At 44.5% G+C, this 12,500-nt stretch overlaps 1 protein-coding gene across 2 annotated transcripts in view; it reads right to left on the bottom strand.

Annotated features, from left to right (window-relative positions):
• ift172 (intraflagellar transport 172) overlaps positions 1 to 12,500 on the bottom strand; it is a 60,425-nt gene that overhangs the window by 10,585 nt on the left and 37,340 nt on the right. For both annotated transcript variants that reach the window (XM_083790803.1, XM_083790804.1), the window contains 11 exons: positions 12,452 to 12,500; positions 10,787 to 10,931; positions 7,915 to 8,004; positions 7,729 to 7,826; positions 7,209 to 7,344; positions 6,942 to 7,058; positions 5,393 to 5,535; positions 4,694 to 4,787; positions 3,241 to 3,305; positions 1,304 to 1,484; positions 155 to 264 (listed from right to left, as the gene is read on the bottom strand). The exon at positions 12,452 to 12,500 is cut by the window's right edge and continues 72 nt beyond it. In XM_083790803.1, coding sequence (XP_083646929.1) covers positions 155 to 264; positions 1,304 to 1,484; positions 3,241 to 3,305; positions 4,694 to 4,787; positions 5,393 to 5,535; positions 6,942 to 7,058; positions 7,209 to 7,344; positions 7,729 to 7,826; positions 7,915 to 8,004; positions 10,787 to 10,931; positions 12,452 to 12,500 — 1,228 coding nt within the window. The remainder of the gene's footprint in view (positions 1 to 154; positions 265 to 1,303; positions 1,485 to 3,240; positions 3,306 to 4,693; positions 4,788 to 5,392; positions 5,536 to 6,941; positions 7,059 to 7,208; positions 7,345 to 7,728; positions 7,827 to 7,914; positions 8,005 to 10,786; positions 10,932 to 12,451) is intronic.

Here is a 12,500-nt window from a genome sequence, read left to right as displayed (position 1 = left end):
TTGCGTATTTGAGACCCGCAGGGTTCATTGAAAATGAATTAGTAGGCGCGTTAATCACTGCTCATCTGAAAGGACCTTCACTGTACTTAGAAACCATTACACTAGAGCAAGACCTTCTAAAAGAACGCCATAGCAGCGTATATCCTCCCCTCACCGTGTGCCTCTTTTGGCCGCCTCCTTCTCGTACTCCTCCTGGAGGATGGAGAGCCTGTTGGGGAGGTACTCCTTGCAGATGCGCATGGCGTCGCTCCACATCTCGCCATCCTTCCGGCACACATCATTTAATTACAGACAGGCAGACAGACGGAAACAACAAACAGGCAATAACAACCAGCGGCGGTTAGCCGCTGTGAAGTGCGTCTGCCAAAGTTTCTGCTCTGAATAATGAAATGAGAAATATGAGAAAATGCTCCTCTGTGTCCGAGTTGCAATTAAGGCTAGACTTAACATGCACACTAACACAGTGCATACTGGCATATATCACACGCATAAAGAAAATGCATACAGAACGACAGATGCACCTCCGAAGCAGATTGAGCTGAGAGAATACAATATGAAGCCCAGTAATCAAAATAGGTAATGTTACAAAATAATAATAACAACAGCTGACGCTTGGGGAGATTGAAAAAAGAAAGTTAGGAGGAGATAGAGAAAGTGTGAGGGGGGAAAAATAAACATTCTCTTTTTTCTGTCCCTGTTGTAGAGGAAAGAGCTGGCTCTGGTATATGGGAAGAGATCTGACAGAAAAATGAATTCCCTCTCTCTGTTCACACAAACACAATGAAATCTTGGGAATAACTGGCAAAGGAAATGGCAAAACATCATTCTCTTTGACCATAATATGAAGGCTCCGTAGCCTTCATACTAAAAATGTTTCCAATCAGATAATCCGTTCATTTATTCAGCCTGGTTGAACAATTTTTTACACTTTGGCAGATTACTACTGAATTAATCTAAATGCACATAGAAAAAGAAGCACTTTTCCCCCCAAAAAACCCACACCCACTGACACAGTAGACTTTCCATGTCGTTTTCTCCACCTGCTTTCTACATGAATCTACAGCACGCTCCTCCAAAAGCTTAGAGCCAGCATTATTGCACAATATTATGTTGACGACATGAACCCTTGTGTCAGTCAATATTCTGGGCATGTCATGATAGGCAAACATTCCGCGGAAATAGGTGACGAGATTTAAACGCAGTCAACAACATATAGTGGTCAAATGTCTGCCATTTCAGTATGTCTATGCCATGTCTTTGTTAACGAAACCTTTTTGCTGCGGTCCTGGCTATTCCAGTTTACCTTATAGTACTTGACAGCCAGTTCTGGTCTCTGGGCGCGAAGCAGGAAGGCCTCAGCCTTCTGGAAGTCCTTCTGGTCAAAGCACAGCTTGGCCTGGCCCACCAGAACCTCACACACGCTGTCTGGGTCGTGACTCTCTGCCACACGCTGCGCGCTGGCCCAGTCCTGGTTGTGCACATACCTGGGACACAAAACAGGCAGGAGTTTCCCCCCCAATTTCTTTTTAATAAAGAAAAAAAAAATATATATATATTTTTTGCATACAGTATGTATGTATGATTGTATGTATGTACATATATATGTATGTATGTATGTATAAATCTGACCCGCACACACACCCACACCGAGGGGCTGGTGTGTGTGGAAGAGAGAAATGTACTGTATGTGTGTGCATGAAGAGTCTGTTTCTCTCTCTCTCTGTGTGTGTGTGTGTGTGTGTGTGTGTGTGTGTGTGTGTGTGTGTGTGTGTAGATCCGTTTTCTTTATGTATTCCTAATACAAGAGTATACCGTAGGCCCTACAGTATACTCTTGTAATAGAAATAGAAAAATAAGGGCTTTTAGTGGTTGAGTGGGCATGTCTCTAGTCTAGTTTAACTGTAATGAAGGTATAGTTCAAAACAAAGCAAGGGTGGTGTATTTGGCTGTTATTTGATCAAGTTGAGTATGCATAGTTTGGTGCCCGTGTGTGTGCCTGTGTGTGTGTGTGTGTGTGTGTGTGTGTGTGTGTGTGTGTGTGTGTGTGTGTGTGTGCAGAATCACCTTGAATAAGCTATTGTCGCCAGTGCTCTTGAAGTCTTAATTAAGTCTAACTCCCAATACACTGTATATACTATTTCCTTTTTACATGTCATGGCTAAATATGAAAAACTCACTCATGGATTGGCATGTTCAGTGTAGCCTTTATCTATGTCACTGAGACAGAGACAGACGGTGTCGGTGGCATCATTAGTGAGTGTAGGCTACCTACAGTAGCTGGCGTGTGTATTATACAATTTTAGAACTTCTGAGCGAAAAATCCTTCCCATCATATTCTGTCTTGTTAGGAGGAGGAACATAGCATGCCACCTTTGATGTTTAGTTTCAGGAGTCCATGTAGAATTAGTCCACTTGCCAGAATGTGAGTAACCTAAAGTGTTATGTTAGAAACATTGAGTATGGGTCCCCAGCATTTAGAAACTGCCGGAAACCTCGTAACTCCATTTTTGAGGTTCTTTTTGCATACACAGTGCTGAACACCCTTTACAACACGCGTGTTGTTTCGAATATATTGAACCAATGGAAAGTAGTAAAAAACGCTTTGGACAAAACCTCTTAACTCCATTGGACCCTCAAATGAAAGTATAATTGTCAATTTATAAAGTCACAACACCAACTTTGATCAAAATATAAGGTTTTCTTAATTTCCTGAAAAAATTATAATTTTAATTTCCTGACAAATGAACATTTTTGAGTTAGGTGGTTTCTCCCCGACAGCAGAGATATGTTGAGCAAATTTCATAATTGGCATAATATGTGACCATACCATTAACAACCTATAGAAGGCAAAACAAATCTAAATTTCATCATGCTTTATGTACTGTAGCATGTGATGTGTCAAACTAGGGGGTTTTCAATTTCATGATGCTGAATCCATTCCAAGCATTAGTTTTGCACAAAAAACACTCCTTGGGCTAAAAACGGCCTGCAAAAGAGGTTATTCTCAGCTCCATTTGTTTATTGCTTCAACGTTTTTGAAGCAATAAAGGTAGTATAGCTATCTATCCCAAGGTTTACTTTTGGTTGTGAGACGTTCTGAGAGGTAATCGGCAAATAAATACTGTATTTCGTCATAAAGGTTTCTGACATTATGCCCAGTTTTCCTGATGTGCTGATATTAGCGCTGTGGCTGAGCTAAACATGTTAGCGGGCTCTGTCATCATCATCACCATTACTTACATCAGCACAGCTTCTTTGGGCTTCCCCGCTTTGATAAACTCTGTCTCAGCCTCAGCGAACTTTCCCTGGGAAAAGGAAACATTGCAACCGATTTTAGATTAGCATCATGCACCTGACATGTACGATTGCCTCTTGAAAAGAGGAAGGTAGATTTGGCACACACACACACACACACACACACACACACACACACACACACACACACACACACACACACACACACACACACACACACACACACACACACACACACACACACACACACACACACACACACACACACACACACACACACACACACACACACACACACACACACACACACACACACACACACACACACACACACACACACACACAGCCACCATAGTTGCTAATGAGGTTTTTGAAGTCTGACAGCTAGCGGATGTGTCGAGTTCACAAGCAGAGGAAGAATAAAGGCTGTGGTTGGCAGAGACACAGATACACACACAACTAATTACTTTAACTAGAATGAAACATTATAAATAGTGTCAGAGCTATAGGTATCTTGTAGGAGAACGACTGTACCAATGCCATCATAACGTTTGTCTCAGCTATAATCCATGTTAATAGATATGGTACAAAACCACTAGCTTCAAATAACTGCCTTAACCCATTTAGAGTAGACAAATTCCAATTCTAAAAAGGCCTTCTAAATCCTGAACTAAGTTTTCTAAAAACTTAAAATATTTATTATTATTTATTACCAAAAATATGTTGCTATATACTGTGCATAGCAACCCAACCCAATTATTCTTTATTCTATATTAAGTTAATAGTCACAATAGAACCTTTTCACTTTGACAGGCACTGCAAATGCAGCCTTCAGGAAATAACGTGAATTGTACATGTGTTTCATTTAGGTGTTTCTGTCTGTCATTATGATAGCAACTGTACTGGAGTTGTCTTTGCTGGCATGGCACGCAGTAACACACTCTGGCTCAGGAGGTAGAGCGGCCATCTGGGAACCGGAAGGTTCCTGGTTTGATCCTCGGCTCCTCCTGATTCGTGTTTGTCAAAGTGTCCTTGAGCGCAGACTCCCTAATCTCTCAATACAGATTCTACTAACAGCATAATCTGTCAGCAACACTGCCATAAAACATGTAATGTTGTTAGTAGGAGGTAGTGGACTAAGAATGAGGAGGAGCGTAACCCAGTTCCTGTTTCTGCACAAAATCAGAGAAAGATTTATTTGTTTTCCTTTGGGTTTTCTTTAATTCACGACCCATAAAAAGTGGTACGTGACCCAGACATGGGTCCTGACTGGGAAACAGTGCTTTGGATGACCTGTGATAGATTTGGCCGATTTACTCATGTTCCAAATGTGTAGGAAATGCTTTTATTTAAGAACAAAGAAAAGTGTATGGAAGGACATAAAGATTCAACAAGCAGGACGATGTACTGTATGTTCAAATAGCATAATATGGCATACCTCATCCTCCATGAACATGGCATGTTTCAGATGAATTTCAGGGATCTTCTGTTTGCTGGACACCCGGGCCAGCTCAAAGGCAAAGTCAAACGAACTGATTGAGGAGAGAGAGAGAGAGAGAGAGAGAGAGAGAGAGAGAGAGAGAGAGAGAGAGAGAGAGAGAGAAAAGAGAGATAGAGAGAGAGATAGAGAGAGGGATGAGAGAGAGAGAGAGAGAGAGAGAGAGAGAGAGAGAGAGAGAGAGAGAGAGAGAGAGAGAGAGAGAGAGGCTATAAGGACACTTCTTGTCCACAGTATGACCAGCAGATGAGAGTATTTCACATAAATGATAAGTGCATGGATAATTGTGTGCTGCACTTCTAGTGGAGGCCGTTTATCCAGTCAACAGTACAGGAGATAAACTATCACTGAGACTGTTTGTGTCTCTTTTCTGGCAAACTACAAGTAGCAGGTGGTGCTTTAGCAGGAGATTGTGGGTGGTGTGAGTTGGAATGGAGTGGGTGAACAGGGAGGATTCTGGCAGAGGGCCATTATAGGGTTGAAGTGAAACTGGGTGATGACATCAACTGGGTACACAGTGAAAAGACCAGCACAACAGCAACGTTTGGCTACAGATGCTCAATTGGTATGCGTGGGCGTTCAAAAAGGCACCATTGCATAATTTGGGAGAGGATGGCGACAGTGACACAGTCAACTCACCAGTTGTCTGATGCAAAATCAATGGCATACTCCAGCAGGGCGAACTTGTTTAGCAGCTTGACGGCAGCCTCCCCGCCCAGGCTCTTGGCCCACAGGTAGGCCACCTGCTTCTGGGCACTGGCCCCTCCGTGGCTCTTAGCCACCTGACACGCACGCACACACATGCACACGCACAGTTGGGTGGGGGATAAGGACAGAAGGACATAGAACTGATTAATATGCAGGCATACATCATTTCTGTCTCACGTGGCCCAACGACATGGGGGGGCAGATTGCAGAGTAGCGAGGAGAGAGAGAGAGAGAGAGAGAGAGAGAGAAGATAAGACAGGAAAAGGAGAGATCTCCACGGAGAGATGACACAGATGGGGAAGCACAGATGATCCTTATCTGGAGCTGTAGCATACTGTAGCTCATGGGCCGACAGAGGTTCCGATGTTCACTTTGGCAGGATTTGAATATAAAGTGCCGGCGTCTGTAATGAAATGAAGCGGATCTAATAACCTCTCAGCGTCTGTATTACCGGTATCAGTGGGGAGGGGGGGGTGGGGCGACGGTGGGGCAAGTCATGTGCAAAGGCTGAATTACCAGTGAGTAGTGAACTAAATTAAATGCTATGACCTTCAGCGTTCAATGTGAAACCTGTACGCTGTGCAGATGGCAGAGGCCGACGGACCACATTGACAGCAGAGTGTGTCTGGTGGACGCTGAGCCCGCCCTGGAGGGTCACATACGGTATTTGATGGCTGTGTGGCAGCCTCTGACTGCTTTCCTGTCAATGACTGCTTTCACACACACTGACACTGCATTGCCACTATTCTAATAACCCGCGTTACAGGGTTTGATTGTTAACAAATAGCACATCCCCTATAGATAGACAAAAAAAACAACAATGGAGGGAATCCAACTAAGCCTAATGGTTTTCCATGTCTAAATAAATGGAAACAGTGAGCAGAAATCTAACAATTATAATTTGGGCTATGATAATCGTGTTTACATTACCAGTTCCTTACAGTGTGATTGAATTATCAGTCCATAGTTATGCACATGAAAGAAAAATTGCACTTGAGATTCAGGTGCACATTGCGCTCATAGGGTGCATGGAGTTTACTTAAAGATGGAGTGCCATGGCCTGGGCCATGGCTCAGCGGTCCAAGCACCTTGGCTGGTAATCTAGTCTAGCAGTGTGCCGCGGCCCGCAGGTTCGACTCCTGATCCCAACGGCCCTTAGTGCATGCCTTCCCCCCCCCCATCTCTCTCCCCATTTCCTGTCAGCCTACTGTCTGTCCCTCCATAAAAAATATAAAATAAAGGCGAAAGCCAGTTTTTCATTTATGAGGTGACAGTACTTCATTAGACCCCTTGGTGTGGTTGTTATGTGGAATGTGCCAAAAAACAGTTATATGGTGACATCACAATGGCCATTGTAAGATGGTACCACATACATATACTCAGAGAGAGGTCTGTGGACAGTTCAGAAACTTGCCCTACCAGTGACATCAGCAGTTTGAAGATTTCAAACAGTGTTTTAAATATATTTTGTGTATTATACCCGGTACGCGTCCTCCCACATGTCACTGACGCGGTACATGTGTACGGCGGCCTTCCACTCCTGTGCCTCCATGAAGTGATACTCGGCCTCAGAGAAGCGGGACTCCGCCTCCAGTTCCTGTGGGACAGAGCGGGATGCAGTCAGACGTTGCGATGTGGTGCCCACAGAGCAGGATGCAGTCAGACGTTGCGATGTGGTGCACACACAGCGCGTCTCTCCAAATACATGTTGGCAGAGCTGCGGTGTGAGCACGTGCATCTACAGTACCTTTGCCAGGTGCAGGTGTGTCTCGTTGAGCAGGTCTGGGTGGTGTTTGGCCACCAGGCGAATCACGTCCTCGAACATGCGGTTCTTCTTGTACATGGTGATGGCAAAGTCTGGCTGCTTCACTGTTGTAAACAGCCTACGCAGTAGTACGCACACACGCACGCACGTGCACATACACGCACGCATGCATGCACACACATGCACACACAAACACACACTTGTCAGTCCAGGAATCAATGAAGCAACAGAAGGGTTTCAGATGGAGTTGAAGTGTCAGCTGACACATCACGTTGTACTAGAACAGAAAGTCACAGAGGCTGGTGGTAAGCCCACAGACTGGCTGGCTGGCTGGCTGTGTGTGTGTGTGCGCCATAGTTTTGCTGTGTAATGATTACTGTTGGTCAAAGTGCAGCTGTACCTCATCAAATTCCAATTTAGAATTGAGCGATGGTGGCAGAACAAGAAAATCGCACACACGCACGCACGCACACACGCACGCACGCACCCACGTGTTCTTTACCTCTCAGCTTCCTTGTATTTCCCGTCTTTCTCCAGTTCCTGTGCTCTGCTGAGGTACAGAGCTGTTGCGTCCTCTTCCGTCATACATTTCACTGCCAGCTACACAAACAACAAAAACATGGATTTATTTAATTTCTGTGGTGAGTGTGTGTGTGTGTGTGTGTGTGAGAGAGAGAGAGTGACCAACCTTATGAGCATCCTCCCAGCGGCCAGCTGCTGTATACATGTCGATGGCATCTTTAATGTGGTCTCCCTTCACAAATAGCCGCTCTGCCACCTGCAGGGAGTAAACACACACACACACACACAGAAGAAAATCTGAATATGGTAGTTGCTAAGCACTTAAGCCCTACTATATACTTCATCGTACAACAAACAGTGAAAATTCAGACCCCATCATGACCCGTAGCACTTGCCCTACCCCCGACGACCTTACAGGCGTATGCAAAGGCTCAACTTATGTAACTTAGATAGCATTTTATGTAGACTTATATAGCATTTTATGTATACTTATGGCATTTTAAGTAGACATAGCACTATAGTATATGCATAGTTTCATTATATAGATATTCCACTGTTACGTTCTTAGCTTACTGTATGATTCATGATAACTACTTGTTTATGTAGATGATGTATTGCCATGCATTTGTTCTTGCTTAATGCAAGTCCCTCTGGATTAAGAGGAGTCTGCTAATGCCTAAATTGTAAATTGTAAAATAGTCAGTCTACAAGCCAACATACAGCATGTCACACATTGTGACACATTAAACACATGGATCATGGTAACTCTCTTTTATTTATAAAGCACCTTTCAAAACAAAGTTACAAAGTGCTGTACAACAATATTAAATCAAGTTAAAACAAGGCACACAGGAGCAATAACACAACGAGAAATAAAAGCAAAAACATCGACAACATTGAAGAAGGTCAGACAAAATGTAACCTAAATAAATGTGTTCTTAAAGATCTTAACCTAAATAAATGTGTTCTTAAAGATCTTAAAACCGTCAACAGACTCAGCGTTTTAAATCGATAAGGGTAGGGTGTTCCACAGTGTGGGAGCAACCACTGCAAAGGCCCGGTCCCCCTTGGTTACTAGTTTGATCACAGGACTCTTCAGGGGGCCTTTGTCAGAGGACCTGAGAGATCTCACATTTTGCTTTGCCACCAATAAGTCCGAGAAATAAACTGGGACTAGGCCATGTAATGCCTTATATGTTGTTAAAAAACAAACAAACAAATCGATTCTGAATTTGCTAGGGAGCCAGTGAAGTGCAGCCAGTACCGGTGTTACATGTGCCCTGCTGTTTGTTTTGGTGAGAATTCTAGCAGTTGTATTCTGTACTAATTGTAGTTTGAATGTGTGAATAGAGGAACAGCTAAGGGTGGTGTAGTCCAGGGGTTTTCAACTGAGTATGAACCAGGGACCACCACCCTGACTGAGAATCAACCTGGGGACCACCACCCTGACTGAGAATCAACCTGGGGACCACCACCCTGACTGAGAATCAACCTGGGGACCACCACCCTGACTGAGAATCAACCTGGGGACCACCACCCTGACTGAGAATCAACCTAGGGACCACCACCCTGACTGAGAATCAACCTGGGGACCACCACCCTGACTGAGAATCAACCTGGGGTGGGACGACCACCCTGACTGAGAATCAACCTGGGGACCATTGTTGTGTTGGGAGGGGGGATATGGTTGTGGTGTGGGGGAAAGAAATTGACCTTCCATATTAAACTCATGTGTTGTTCATTGTAACTTATTCTATGACTCAGTAAACAGACACTTGCGATTCATTATGGGCACATTTCCTTATAATGGTGACTCAACCAGGCAATCCGGTACAGTTTACCTTGAGATTCTAACTCACTTTTCTGTGGAAGTTCTTGACATCCGTCTTCCCAGTAACTGACAACATCGATGTGTCATCATTTGTCACCAGATTATTTACTGCATTGTTTCTCAACGTGGTCAATACAATAAATTCAAATACGAATCTTCACTTTCCTACATTACTAAATGCATGGTCAGGGACCACATGCAACACCTTCACGGACCACCAGTGGTCCACGGACCACCTGTTGAAAACCCATGGTGTAGTCCATTGCAGTAGTCAAGACGGGATTTGTAGGCAAAATGTTACAAAGTGTGGCCATATATTAAGGTGTATTTATTTTTTGTACAGATTGTACCAACTTGGTTGTTCCCCTTTGGTCACAGCAGGCAGCATAAGAGATAAACCATAAGACAGTCATGAGACAGTCCTCTATAGCCACGCCCTGAAGAAGACACAGTGTGTCGAAACCGGTCGACCAGCTGGCCAGCAACTCTACATCTGACCTCAAACCACAAACCCTTAGATCTCCATATATGGAGCTGACCTGTTCTGACATTCCATATGTTGATCCATCCCCACCCGTCCTTCCTGTTCTGACATTCCATATGGGATGCCCCCATGCCAAAGCGCCAGCGCTCGCCCAGCAGCCGCAGTGCTGGTGTCTAGTCGGTTGGACCCACGGTTGTCCAGAACCACCACAAAAGGCCTCTGCCCGGGCTCTAGACAGGGTCCGAGGGTCCATATATGGAGCTGGCCTGTTCTGACATCACAACACATTTTTGGGCACAGAACTCCATATATAGGAATGAAAGGACACAGACAGACAGATACAGAAATCTCCATACATGGGCATGAAAGGCACACAGACAGATTTATATTTTTGTACCTGTGCTGTGCGGCTCCATCCATCATCTGCTGGAACGGGTACTCTGATACGGGTATTGCATTGTGGGGCATGTATCTCCAACTTCCATTGTTACTGACGTGTTACTGACTCCGGTCTAGTTAGTATCCAACTATAAATTCACTAAGTCTCTGTGTGTGTGTGTACGTCTGTACGTCTGAAATCCACATAACTCGAGAACCGTTCGCCCCACCGACTTCAAATTCGACACACGCGTTCCATAGGCGACACCTGGCACCTGGCAATCCAAAAATTTGATGTCTGTTCTGTTTTTCCCCATCACATACAGTACATCCACCATGTCTCACCTCATAATCCTGTAGGGAGGAGTAGTGCTGAGCTATCTTAAGGTAGAATTTCCCTGCTGATGTGTCGTCCTGCAACTCCAGGATGTGCACAGCCTTCTTCCACTGCCGAGCTCCGATGGCTGCCTCAATGGCCTTTAAAGAGCAGCTAGCAGAGGAGAGGAGAAAATGTGTGATATGTTAGTCCCAGGGTAATCTCAGGACACTGTGTGTGTGCGTGCGTGCGTGTGTGCGTGCGACCGTGTGTTGGCAATTGGCATGCCCTGGAGAGCTGAGCATTGTGGTTTAATAAACAGCAGAGAAGCGCTCTATGTGATTAGCCATTCAATTAGCTGTTTTAAGTCACTTCATCAACAGTCACGTCTGCCCTCACACCATGCACTCTCCCTGCATACTCTCACACTATGCACTCTCTCCCTGCACTCTCACACTATGCACTCTCTCCCTGCACTCTCACACTATGCACTCTCTCCCTGCACTCTCACACTATGCTCTCTCTCCCTGCACTCTCACACTATGCACTCTCTCCCTGCAGACTCTCACACTATGCTCTCTCTCCCTGCATGATCTCACACCACTGGTGTGTTCTAGGTTTTTTCAGAGGGTATACCATATATTTTTCCTGCACTGTATTATAATATATATATACCAATGGGACCCAGTGCCTCCCTGCTTGACACTCAGCATCAAGAGTTGGATTGGGGGTAAGTCCCTGCGACATACTAGCATGTCCAGGGGGTGTACATCAAGCTGCTTCACGCTATGGGCCCCATGGCTCGGCAAGGCTACTTATGTATATATATATCAATATATATATATATCAATATATATATATTTTGCAATCCGGGCCACCAAGCTCTGGAATGCCCTACCTACTTTTTTATTTGTATTTGTATTATTATTATTTTATTTGTTAAGTGTAAGGGACCATATGCTACGTCGATAGCATAACACGGTGGAACACAACAGTGTCTCATAGCATGGTTACCTCACTCCATCAAAGTCCTAAGTAAATAACTGACTGTCTATTTATTTGCCCTGGGAGAGCCTGAGGAATGAGGATAGTAAATTAAAGGACAAGTTAAAGTGCCACTGCGTGCTTAACTGTCACTGTGAGGGACTGTGTCAGACACATCAAACAGCAGCGTTGATCAAATGCTGTTTTCTTGTACTAGCCTAACTCAAAGCTACAGGTATGCGATAAACAAATTGTCACCAGGGCATTCATTGGAGCCCTTTGATGTTGACTACAAAGTTTATATTACTGGTACAGAATTGGATAGTGTTTCATTCGGACGCCTTCAGCAGTAGAATTTCTAAAACCCTAGCTACAGTATGACCTTCATCTTCAAAAAGGCTAATGTTTGTCAGTGATTCATGGGAAGATCCACTTGTCTCCCTCTCTGTCTTAACATCCTCTCTTCTAGTCATTTATCCTCCTACAGTACTTAACACAATCCCTCTTTTTGAGAAAAGGTCATGGTCTGTATAGTGGTTTTATGGTTGTCTATCTGTGCTGTACAGCTGTTGCTTCCCTCGTGCTTCCATCACTCCAACAATCGCTCTCTCTCCTACACCCACTATCCTTCCTTTTTCCATTCCTCCACCTGTCGCCATCTCCCTTTCTGATCTACCCCTTCCCCCTGTCGTGTCCCAGACAGCAGGTACCCAGCCTCGATGAAGTGGTTGATGGCCGCGTCCATCTGTTTCTGTTGGA

The sequence above is a fragment of the Protomyctophum parallelum genome (assembly GCF_964188405.1).
Source record: "Protomyctophum parallelum genome assembly, chromosome: 19".
Taxonomy (NCBI): Eukaryota; Metazoa; Chordata; class Actinopteri; order Myctophiformes; family Myctophidae; genus Protomyctophum; species Protomyctophum parallelum.
Note: the sequence above shows the minus strand (reverse complement) of the source record. Positions and strands in the feature narration are given on the sequence as shown.